This window comes from Gobio gobio (assembly GCF_949357685.1).
Source record: "Gobio gobio genome assembly, chromosome: 4".
NCBI classification, from domain to species: Eukaryota; Metazoa; Chordata; class Actinopteri; order Cypriniformes; family Gobionidae; genus Gobio; species Gobio gobio.
The window spans coordinates 57,246,347-57,259,389 of record NC_137100.1 but is presented as its reverse complement, the minus strand read 5'-3'; the positions used below and the strand labels follow the sequence as shown (position 1 = coordinate 57,259,389).

The window sequence follows — 13,043 nt, the reverse complement described above, 5'->3', positions numbered from 1 at the left end:
GTGCGGGCCTACGAAAGCTTCAACTCTGGTCAGCGGAAGTCAATGAAGTCGCGCCGTCCATATTTTTTTATGGTTTATGGTTCGAACAGGAGGGGTTCCATATGCTTGCTGATCAATGTTTAAATGTGAATAAAGCCTAAATTCAATCTTTTAATATAAAGCGATCAAGTCTTTTCAGAAAATATGGACTAAGCGCTCAATTCATATGGATTAGTTTCACAATCTCTTTATGAACTTTTTAAAGTGTCAAAAGAGGTAGTTGCGTAGTTGTCAATGGATGGGCAGAAATTACTCATTAAAAATATCATAATTTGTGTTCCAAAGATGAACGAAATGGTTTGGAACAACACGAGGGGTGAGTAAACAGAATTTTAATTTTTGGGTGAACTATCCCTTTAAGGCTGCCCTGTGCCTGGTCAAAATTCTGTGTAAATGATATAATGCTGCTTAAAAGCTAGACCAAATTATGCCTGCTCTGACCCACCTGAAATTGCTATGTAAATGCATTTATGCTACCTCTGATTGAGCAGCATTAAGAAAAAACTAAATGCCACCTCAGTGTAAATTTAGATTGATCTAGACTGAGGCATTCCAGTTCATATAGGGACCTTTTTAATAGTAATTTTCAGACTAAATGCCAAAAAAAAGAGAAAAAAATTTGCCATGTGAGAGTTGACATACATTTTCACGTATATATACCGCTTATAATGCGCAAGAAAAATACTATATAGGCATGTTGTTTCCAAAATTATTTGCTTTTATTTGACAAAGTACATTTGTACTAAAGTTAAAACAAATCAGATTTAAAAAAAAAAAAAAAAAATGTAGTATTTCGGTTTTCTACAGATTATTAGATCCTTTTCATGTCAAGGCTGTTTGCAGTTCAACACATGAAACACTAGCACTAATATCAAGGAGACATGAGGCAGAATTATAATACAATTTGTTTTATTCTGCTGTTTCTAGGTTACATGACTTGGCAGATGCAGAGATCAATATCCTTAACGCACGTTGGCGGTCTTTTTGAGCAGTAAAAACAAGCCTTTGAGACAAAATGCCACTTTTTTCCAATAGATTCAAAAGATTTTAATATATTTTTAAAATGTTTGTAAATCACAAGTTTCCCAAGTGACTTTACCGACACCCTCTGAAACACATCCGAGGGTCCAAAACCTGGGAGTTTTGAAGCTTTTAAGTGAAATTCACAACAAAAGTTGGCCATTGCTAACAAAGAGGAGATTAATACACAAGACTTTTTTTTACAAGATTAATAATAAATCACTAGACAATCATCTTTACAATAAAAACAGTTCTGCACAAAACTTCCAAGAACTGAAGGCAAAATGCAACAGGATCAAACCAAGTATAGGGAAAAAATAAAAGGCGTATTTATTTTTCTTTATACTTCCTCAAACAAAATCACATAAGCTGTGACAAAAAGGACTTAAAATGACTTTTTTTTTTTTGGTTTTCAGTTTTTTTTAAATATATATATATATATGAAATGTTTATATACTCTTGAAATATTATATATATATATTATATATATATATATATTATATATATATATATATATAATATATATATATATTATATATATATAATATATATATATATTATATATATATATATATATATATATATATATATATATATATATATATATATATATATATATATATATATATATATATATATATATATATATATATATATATATATATATATATACATACATATATATATATATATATATTTCAAGAGTATACCGCAAAAAAAAGTCACAACTGATCCCCAACAAAACAAAGCTGCACGATAAATGTATTCGTTATGCATAAAGGCACACAGAAACAGACAGGCTGCACACTGATTCGGCAGAAGCTATCTTACAGAGTTTTGCTTTTATTTTTTTATTATGCATGTAAGATAATAGCCTGTTCTCTCCTTGATCAATCCACATCTGATACCACCACTAGGTGGCGCTTTGCCAGTGGATGTGGAGTTAATAAACCAAAGAGGAAACAAGTGTGGAAAAGAAACACTTCGCAGAAGCCATGCACATGTGCGCAGATCAGTATCAATAACTTAATATCTTAGACGTCGACTGAGCTCCGTTTTCACAAATGTTCCAAGTGCTATTTCGCTTACTAATTGCACAAATAGCACGCACAGTTCCAGGTAGACATTCTCTTTCATTTCACCTGGGTCTCTACGCACCACATTATTCATTCACCAGCAGAAAATATCTTATGATTGAAATGGATTAATAAAAGGTGCATTTCCATGGCTAGAGACTCCTAATTTCCATGTGGAATTAAACCTGACGTTCTGGTTGAGCTGGCTGATTTAGTTCATCTAAAAAGCTACTCTCGATTATTGTTTTTTTTTCTTCAAACACTGAAAAGGAACCTGGATTTTGAAAGAAGTGCAACCAAAATGTACAAGCAAAATAAGAGTTTTTTTTTCTTCTTTTTTGAACGCATAATACTCTATATAGGAAATATGAGACCACAAAAGGTAGGTTATAACAAAAACCTGAGAGTCCAATAGCGGAATCCCCAGCAGTGTGGCACTTCCATTTTCTTTGTATAGAAAGCTTTTTAACAGTCATGCAAGGGGCACAGTCTTATTGATACAAGGCGGCTGGGGGGTGGACAGGGAAAGCAAAAAGAGAAAGAAATATACAAAAAGAAAGAATGAATACAGATCAGCAGGCACTGTACGTTTATAATAGACATCGATTCGAAATTCGCCAGTTATGACTGAAAAAACTCGAGATTGTTCTTTGTCCCATGCCAGAAGTTCCTCTAGACCTAGCTAAGTGATAAAGTCCAGTTCCTAAATGGACCTATGTGCATCTTTAGATTCAAACACACCTGAATTTTGGGAAATACATTCACCTGCATAGCACTTTTTTTTTGCAGGTAATGTGAGGGCTTAGGTCAACTTTTGGACACGAGTGGTGTCGTAACATCTTAAAAACGGCCTTTTCTTTGGTGCTTAAGCAAATTTAGTCTCTTTTCTAAAAGTTATGATTGAGAATCAATGTACAAATTTATATATTTCTATATTCTACATAAGATTGCCTAAAGGCACATAAAGGGGGATTGGAGGAGTTAATGTACAAAAAATGATTTGATAAATTAAAGATTTAAGCAATTTTAAGGGGTCATTAGTAAATACATATTTGCATTTATGGAAATATATTAAATCCTTAAAAAGACACCGTGGCAAATTTCGAGCTCTGTGCACTTTGAGGAGATTGGCGATGCACAATGTGGATAAATGCTTGTCCACTGCATATATATAATAATAGAGGAGATCTGAGCCCTCGTTTCTCTCCCCGTTTGACCTTTGTGGGACTTCAAAATGGCTTACAGACACCTTAGAAAAGCAGCTTGTAGGAAATATTAACAGGAGGCTAAAGAGAAGCACGACACTAACACAATCATAGACGTTTCTTTTTACTTAAGTGTATCAGGACCAAGAGGGGGAAAAAAGGGTTAATCGGAAACGAGATGGGTCCACAAACACACGCAGGCACACTTTCGCACAGATAAGCAAGAAGAGAGAAGGATGAGATGCAGAGGAAGAGTGTGAGAGAAGCTCTACACGTTTCTTCCATTGTAATGAGGTTTCAAGAGAGCCGGAGGATGCAGGAGTCCATGTTTTTAAATGGGGTCAGATGAACTTTGAGGGCTGTAGTTTTAGGGTTCAGGAAAAGGAGGAGATAACGATGATGATGATGGCGATGAAGACCAAAAGAGGACCACAGCGCACAGTGGTGTGGAGACAGAAACATCAGTATGATCGAATCCAGACCAAAACCTACAGACAGAAAAAAAAAAAAGGTTTAGTTATGGTCGAAACGGAACACATAATGCAAATAAAAATCTAATTCTGGTTACACTTTATTTTAATGTGTCGTGTAACAGTGTAAATATATATTAAAAAACATGTACTCACTTTAAGGTTAGGTTTAGGGTTAGTTGCCTGTAATTATGCCCAATTTATAGTTCTTACTACAGAAACATGTAACAAAGACACTGTAAAATAAAGCGTTACCCAAATTCCATCTGGGGTCCAAAATTGATGTTTGCAAAGTGCCAAATGAGAGTAAAAATAGGCTTTGCAGAGTAAATAAAACACATTAGCAGGTACACTAGTATTCAAAAGTTTAAGGGTCAGTATGCAAGTAGCCATACTAATAATTACTAATAATGTTCTTGGCACTGTTTTGTAATCCAGGAAGTGTAAAAGGAAGAGCTGCTCCCTCCATAGAATCATCCGGAAGCATTGCATGTCTTTACACACCTGACAAACACATTTAATTCTTTATTTGAATCACATTAACTAAATGTGTTTAAAAGTTTGGGGTCATTGGGTGGGTTGCACCAACAAGGATTAAATTAAACTCCGTTTAGAGCTAATCGAGGATTTTTTGATCTAGGCTTTATTTTAAATCGAGTTGTGTTGCACCACTTAATTTGAAACCCAGATTAACAAATCGGGGATTAGAATTTAACCTGCGATTAAAACCTCCATTTACTATTCATTTTCGCCGCCATGATGGATTCGCCATTGACAGCAACAATAATAATATTCAATTTCCTTCTTTAGTGACCACCAGAAACTCTCTCTCTGACATAGCTCTTGCCAATAAAGGAAATAAACTTGTAAAATGTCAGCTGTCTTTATAAAGCGTTACAGAGAGACCGTTAGCCTACTGATCAAGCAATGAAAACAGCGTGTGCGTAAAATATATCAATTAATAATGGCGTATACTGTGGCAGCGTAATTTATGACAAAACAACTGTCATGATTTGCGGAGTGACGCTCTTGACAGCGCCGCTCATCCCGTTTGATCACCGCGCAGCAGCCACGCGTGGAGCAGGCATGAGAAACGCGAGGCGCGGCCGCGATCACTGGCGCTCACCTCATCTTCACCGCTGCCAACAATGCTAAATATACTCCTCTCTTCTTTTGTTTGTCCGACACCAAGGTGAGTGACGGATCCGCATCCCGGAATCGATAGCAGGCGTAAACTCACGGGCCGCCACGACATTCACACTCTAATGGCTCAATTCGCTTTATTTTTCATTTTTATCTGTAATAAACACCTCTCTGAGACCTCACGACATCTCTGTTCAATCATCCGCATAGTTTAATTGTAGGTGCACTTTATTTAAACCTCCTCACATGTAAATTTAAAATTAATCCATAATTGAGATTTAAATCTGAGTTTAAAAGTGATGGAGCAACAGGATTAAAGTTAATCCAGGTTTATTGTGAAAATAATATCCAGGATTAAAGTCATGGTTTAAATGTAAACCTGCTTATTTTTAAATGAGGTTTAAAGTTTGGTGCAACAGAATTATTAGATAAACCTTGATTTAATCTAGATTTGAGATTAATCCTTGTTTGTGCAACCCACCCATTAAGTTTTTTTTTTTCAGTAAGAAATTAATTTACATTGTTACAAAATATTTATATTTAAAGGGAACATCATGAAAGTCTGACTTTTTCCGTGTTTAAGTGCTATAATCGTGTCCCCTGTGCATCTACCAACCCAGAAAACGTGAAAAACGACAACCCAGTAACTTTGTTTTAGTAAGCCTTTTTCTGCAAGCATGTGAAAAAAACGAGCCGTTCAGATTTCTCTCCCCTTCTGACGTAGGAAGGGGATCTATTATAATATTACTAGGGCTGCAACAACGAATCGATAAAATCGATAAAAATCTATTATTAAAAGAGTTGGCAACGAATTTCATTATCGATTCATTGTGTCGCGCGACTTTTATGCCCCTCAATAAGACGCGGAGATGTTTGAGTATAAAAAAAGCTTGGTTGAGCGCAAAGCTGAGTGGAAGCGGGCGAGCCGTGCTGTACCCGTCGTACCACGCAGCGGATAAGCAAACCGAGCCGAGCATACAAGTCGAAAAGCGCCATTAATAAATCGAAAAAGTGTGTTAATTGCAGCAAAAGTGATGCGACATGGCATGGGAGCACCACGGTGGTGATTCAGCACCTAAAACGAAAACATCTTGGAGTCCTTGATGAGGAGGAAGGGAGTTCAACAGCAGGGGAACGTTAATGCTGCCTTCACGTGCTCTCGGAATTTTTCTAGGTAAACATTGCACATGAACGCCCTCACATTTTGAAACTTGAATGCAATGCGCTCGTAATCACGAGTTCAGAAGTCGGAATCATCAAATTTCCGATAGCACGTGAAGGCAGCATTAGTCACTACAAAATCCCACTTTTGTTCCGTTTGGAAGTGAGGAGCGTGCCGTCCCTCTAGTAGCTCTTCTAGTGCTTGTTTACTCGTTATCCAGCTTGACATGCATGACAAGTTAGCGTTAGCTTGTTAAAAACAGCAGTAAAGCAGGGGTGGTATAGTTTGCTAGACTGAAGACACGTTTTTATTCACTTGCCTTTTTTGGCCCATTCATTTTTCAATCTGTTGCTATGTTAATTTCGTTGACAAATAATTTGTCAGTATTTTAATCAACAACATTTTTCACAGACAAAAACGAGACGAAAATCAAAACCATCTTTAAATGACAAAAACTATGATTAATATCTATTGTCATTTTCGGTCAGCATTCGGTCTTAAAGTGACAGCAGTCCATTAACCTGCTTTAGTTTTAATAAGGATTCATTATATTTATTATACATTAATTATTTAATCCATATTTAATCTATAAGGAATGTTGTATGCAAGTTGTTATAAAGAATGCATATCATTAATTGAAAATAAGACATTGTGTTCTTCTTTAGGAGGAGTAGTTTTATTTAATTGTTACATAATATTTTTTAATATGTCACAGCAGTTAAATCTGTGTCTGGATTGGATATCATTCATATTAATAGGTTAATACAGTAGATGTTTTCTCCAGGAGTATATAATGGGACATTTTAGAGAAATTCTTAATGCATTACAATTTAACTAAACCCATTCATTTTGTTTGTGAGTGTGTGCGTCTGAGTGTAGGGTAGAGAACAAGTTCTAACATCCTATTAAGTTTTCTGATTAGTATTTTTCTTTATAAAAAAAAAGAAAAAAGATTTATATAGATTTATTGTAGCAACCTGTGCACTTTCTGAAGATTTTTTGCACTGAATTTGCACTGTCACTTCTGTTTTTGAATAAAGGATTGGAAATTAATGTTTTTTTTAAAAATCCGATTCATCGATTAATCGAAGAAATAATCGTCAAATTAATCGATTATTAAAATAATCGTTAGTTGCAGCCCTAAATATTACCGCCCCTTAATCTGCACGTTTCCGCACCCGAGCAGCTATAGTGACAATGTCTTGTAAGCAAAGCAGGTGCATTGCCTGAAAGAGGGACAATTCAAGGCATGTTTTGTTAAAAGTTAAAGCTCAAGGATGAATCAGTACCAACTTTTCGTGATCCAGCTTATAGTCTCAGGAGCGACACTGGTCACGGCAGTAATAAAAAGGGAGAGCGCGCACCTTATAATAGTTTATCTGAGTTGTTTTACGGATATAAAGTTGACCCGTTTATCAAGCACCCCCTGAAAAGGCATGAGGTCTGTATATATTTGTTTACTGTTAGTTGTAAGGAGTGTTTATGGACAAGACTTTAATGAGCACTTCTTGTACTGTTTTATTCAGCTGTACAGTGATTTCCCTGAGTGAAAACAGACGTGTCATCTTTTGTGTGATGAACAATAAACTTAATTAAATTCATCAGTAAAGTTTTGTCCATCATTCGGATAGGGTCCGCTACAACATGCTTGTACTAATAGTGGATAAAAGCAAGATGGCAACATAAGTTAAACCCGGAATAAAAACTAAACTATACTTGTTCTATCTCCATGCAGCATTTATTCTCTGGCTCTGTAGGGATTATTGTCCAAGTCCGGTTCGAACTGAACACCGTTAGTTTTTGACATGTTCTGTTGTTGTTGCACAAGATATTGAAGCTCCGCCCTCTTTTTGAAAGAACAGTATCTCGTGAACGTGCATACGACAGTTAGCGGAAGTTAGAGATTACAGTTTGTAAAGTTTTAAATATGGATATTTGTCTTACACAAACACATTGCTTCGCTTCAGAAGGCCTTTATTAACCCCCTGGAGCCGTGTGGAGCACTTTTATGATGGATAGACGCACTTTTATGGACTTCAAAACAGAAACAGCCATTCACTGCCATTATGAAGTTTGGCCATTTTTTAATATAACTCTGATTGTATTCGTCTGAAAGAAGAAAGGCATATACACCTAGGATGGCTTGAGGGTGAGTAAATCATGGGCTAATTTTCATTTTTGGGTGAACTATGCCTTTAACCCTCTGGTGCTCTTCGGTCATTTTTGACCGGAAGATTTTCTGTTTTGAAATGTTAAAAATCACAGCTTCATCGGAATGATATGAAACTTGGTTACTTTTCTTGCATTAGGCATGTAAAAACACACAAAAATCGAGGACATGATTCGAGCATGCTAATTGGTCGTAAAAAAAAAAGTAGCCTTCATGGTCTTCGGTCATAAATGACCGACCATAGGAAATGAATGGGAAATCGGCAAAAACACAAATTCTCTGAATATTTGTGTGTACAATCTACAAATCGGCCACAATGCTGAAAAAAAGTACACAGCAGTAAAGGGGTGACACTCTAAAATATCAAGAGTGTGATTTTGACACATCCACTCTCACACACACGCACACCAATGAAAAACTGAGCCTATGAACCACATTTTGAATTTTTTTTAAATCACAGCTTCATCTGAAAAATATGAAACTCGGTGACTTTTCTAGCATTAGGTATGTTAACACAAAAAAAATTTGAGGGCATGTTTCGAGCATGCTAAGTGGTCATAAAAAATTACTCCCACTTGTGCTCTTTGGTCAAAAATGACCCCCATAGGAAATGAATGGGAAATCTGCAAAAACACAAAAATTCACAGAATTTGTGTGTGTACAATCTACAAATTGGCCACAATGCTGAAAAAAAGTACACCGCAGTAAAGGGGTGACACTAAAACATCAAGAGTGTGATATTGACACACACACACACACACACACACACACACACACACACACACACACACACACACGAAATACTGAACCTATCAACCATTTTTGGAATTTTTAAAAAAAAATCACAGCTTCATCAGAATGATATGAAACTTGGTGTCTAGCATTAGGTATGTAAACACACAAAAAAAATTGAGGGCATGATTCGAGCATGCTAAGTGGTCGTAAAAAATTACTCCCACTTGTGCTCTTCGGTCAAAAATGACACCATAGGAAATGAATGGGAAATCTGCAAAAACAAATTCACAGAAAAAAAATCTATATTTCTAACACAAAAAAATGTTTAAAACTTTATAATAAATAGTCTTTTTAATAGACTTCTTAAATAATTCCAAAAAAGGGGCGCTAATCTGCCTTCAAAAAAATTATTTTGAAGGCCTAGTCTCTATTTTAACCTGAAATACTGCAATAATTAAACCAAAAAATAGACCATAATTATTGCATACATATTAAAAAATACCATCAAATCATCTCAAAATACAAAATTAAAACGAAAAAATATTATTGAAGAAAAATAAATTGCATTGGTTTTACTGGGGTGGAGGAAGTTTAAATGTTTAGGTCACTTATGACCGGGAAGACAACCAATGCAACCCCTAAACGAAGAGCACCAGAGGGTTAAAGAGCTCAAAATGACTTGATCCTTTGCTCATGGTTCATGGTTATTTTGCAAAATAAACGGTCATCCTTTTTTCTTTGATCATGTGATTGAATCTATTGTCCATTTAACCCAAGCATTTGGCTTCAGTCTGCAGTTTACCTGAGTGACAGCCTATGGTCTGAAAGCTATTTGAAAGCGTGAAGTTTCTTCAAAGATCAGCTCTTTCAAAGTCTCTTTGGGCAAGTCATCCAGCTCCATCTCGAACTTAAACGGAGCCTCAGCAACAGGCTGTGAAGAAGAAATAAAGCATGGGATCATGGGATAACATTCTTTAACCACAATTCCTTTGCCTATACCTGTGTACAACAATATTAACCACTAAAGCTGTTTTTCAGTGTTGGTAGATGAAGTCCTACATACAAAATCGCAAATGATATTCATTAAGTACGGTGTTCAGTGTAGTCATTTGTGCAATAGGACGGGTGCTAAACCATGCAACAATGTAATGTCATTTTTGTATGTTATAGACACAATAAGCATCAACAAAACAGCGGTTTTTGAAAAAAGGCACAAAAAAATACAGAAAATGTGACATGGTTGCATCAGTAATCTTGGATTCATGCTAAAACCAATCGCATCTTAAAAGACACTCTATAAATAGCCAAAGGTTATTGTGGTCATGTGGCTAATAAAGTGCACTTCATAGTGCTCGTTTGAAACGCTCAACCTTTGATCACTATAAACTCTTAAGATAAGCAAGAGAACATGATGAAGATAGTGTTCTTGAAAGCAGAGGACAGCAGAATAGTTTATTTATACATTTATTCTTTAAAGTCAGTCACCCAGAATCACAAAATGACGGTGACCGGGTGAGAGGACATGTTCAGTTCACATAGTTTTGTCATGGCCACAACATATTAACTTGTGGGAACATATGTCGTGGCCACGATTTATTCATTTGTGGGAACATCATATTAACTTAATTTTGTTGAGGTAACATCCTTATGTCCTCGAGATCTTATGTTGAGGGAACGACGTCTATTTCTCATGGCCACGAGTTTAAAGGGGTCATAAACGGGATTTTTAAATAATTTGTATTTTTAATAATATAATTTTATAATGTTTCCTGAGGCATAGTTGTAATGTTAATATGATTTTTACATTAAACATTTAGAAATAAATGGCTATTTTCCATACTGATTTTAGCCCTCTGATTTGAATGTCTGCTGTGATTGGCTGACATCTTTGCATACACGGTAAGAGATTTACAAATACAGTAAGAGATTCATTGTGTAGTGTAAGAGTGTCACTATAACGGGAGTCTTAGCAAGTGTCCAGAAAAACTCACACTGCGTGATCGACAGATTCAGCCATTATAAAGAGAGCGTTCTTTGAAATAAAAATACTAGGATTATTCATTATGAATTTAACCGCCATTACCAGTTTACAAATAAAATACGCTGCTGATCTTTGAGCAAAAGTTTTTGGCCAAAGCCAGTATCATATTGCGACTCAAAACAGTCGTTGGTAAAATGTACAGTACAAACATGCAAGTCAGCACTGACGTGACTAGGACGTTCAAACAACAAAGAACATTGCGCGCAATATAATATAGCGTGGCCATAACATTAGGATGACGTTACCTTGACAAAATGATATATCACGATATATCACGTTCCCACGAGTTAATATGTTGTGGCCATGACAAAACAAAATGAACCAAACTCAGTCACCGTGCAAAATAATCCATGCCAGGATTTATTTCATTATGACTGATTGACTAGAAGTTGAAATTGCACCGGAATGCTTAATTCTGGTCAAATCTTTGGTATAATGACCACTAAACTATTAATAATAATAATAATAATAATTATTATTTTTGTAGTTGTTGCAATGTTTGTCTTGTTTCTTAGTGCATTATCTTATAATAATAGTTATTAGTATTATTATTATTAAGCATGTGAAGGGAATATTACTATTACTGCAATGTTTGTCTTGCTGATCTTATTGGTTTCTTAGTGCATATTTATCTTATAACAACAACAACAACAAAAACAACTATTATTATTAAGCATGTGAATGGAAGATTATTATTGTTTATATTATTGTTTTAGCAATTTTTGCTCTTATTGTTTCTTAGTGTAGTTTTTATTTTTAGTAATGAATTTTTTCCTTCATACTACAAAGATGCTATTATCAAAAGTTATTAAGAAATTAAGAAATAAAAGTAGTAGTGAACTGACCTCATCTGTAGGGTCATAGTACTGTTCCAGGTATGGGTGAGCAAGTGCCTCCTCCACCTCAATCCTCTTATGAGGGTTAAAGGTCAACATCTTATCCAACAGGTCCAACGCTACAAGAAAACAGAGCCAAATATATATATACACAGCACTCAAACCCAAATATCACACCATTTCATTAAATACAAATTTAGTGGATACTAATTATTTTTAATAGATGTTACCAAGTACACTTCTGCTAAGCTTTTAATTGTTATAACCAGAAAAACAAATATTAGTGGCAAAATTCCTTGCAAGTCAATTGCAAGTATGCATACTGGCATTTAAGGGGGCTTTGCCTCCAAATTAGAACTCTAACCTTTAGGATCTGCGTTAGGAAACAAGCGATTCCAGGGGACTTTGCAGCGGAGAGGAAGTGACAGCAGGTAATTCCTCGCCTTAATGTTGATGATGCAGTTGAGGTCCTCCTGAGAGGGAGAGCCCAAAATACCTACAGGAGAAAGAAAAGAAATAAAACCGATTAGAGTATAGATGGAGAAGGACAGAAGAAGAAGTGCAATAAGGAGTATATGAATTGTGAATAAAACCAAAAGAGAAAAGGGAAAGAACTCCTTCCTTTCAGATGTGCTTAGTTTTGTTGCATAATTCTTCGCCAACTTGGCCAGCTAAAACAACTGCAACTTTCTCAAGTTTCATACTTTACAGCATCACTCTTAAAGGAACACTCCACTATTTTTGAAAATAGGCTCATTTCCACAACTCCCCTAGAGTTAAACAGTTGAGTTTTATCGTTTTGGAATCCATTCAGCCGAATCGAATTCGAATCCATCGATCATTGAATCTGATTAGACCGTTGGTCGGTCTTAGTATACGATGTAACTACAGAAGAGTCAAGTTTTAAATAGGAAAAATATCGAAACTCTTTGGTCATTTTTGAGCGAGATGCCAACGGTCTAATCAGATTCAATGATCTATGCTAAGCTATGCTAAAAGTGCTACTGCCAGACCCAGAGATCAGAAACGGTAAAACTCAACTGTTTAACTCTAGGGGAGTTGGAAAATGAGCCTATTTTCAAAAAAAGTGGAGTGTTCCTTTAAAAGATTATCTTTGGTCTTTTAAAATAAGAGTTTGATACACAC

The 13,043-nt window shown here is 35.5% G+C and overlaps 1 protein-coding gene across 1 annotated transcript in view; it reads right to left on the bottom strand.

Moving 5' to 3' along the window:
• Positions 1-2,391: 2,391 nt before the first annotated feature.
• mapk1 (mitogen-activated protein kinase 1) overlaps positions 2,392-13,043 on the bottom strand; it is a 49,422-nt gene continuing 38,770 nt past the window's right edge. Inside the window, exons 6-9 of the mRNA XM_079816171.1 lie at positions 12,262-12,393; positions 11,907-12,016; positions 9,823-9,951; positions 2,392-3,828 (exon numbers count right to left, since the gene is read on the bottom strand). Coding sequence (XP_079672297.1) covers positions 9,835-9,951; positions 11,907-12,016; positions 12,262-12,393 — 359 coding nt within the window. The 3' untranslated portion in view covers positions 2,392-3,828; positions 9,823-9,834. The remainder of the gene's footprint in view (positions 3,829-9,822; positions 9,952-11,906; positions 12,017-12,261; positions 12,394-13,043) is intronic.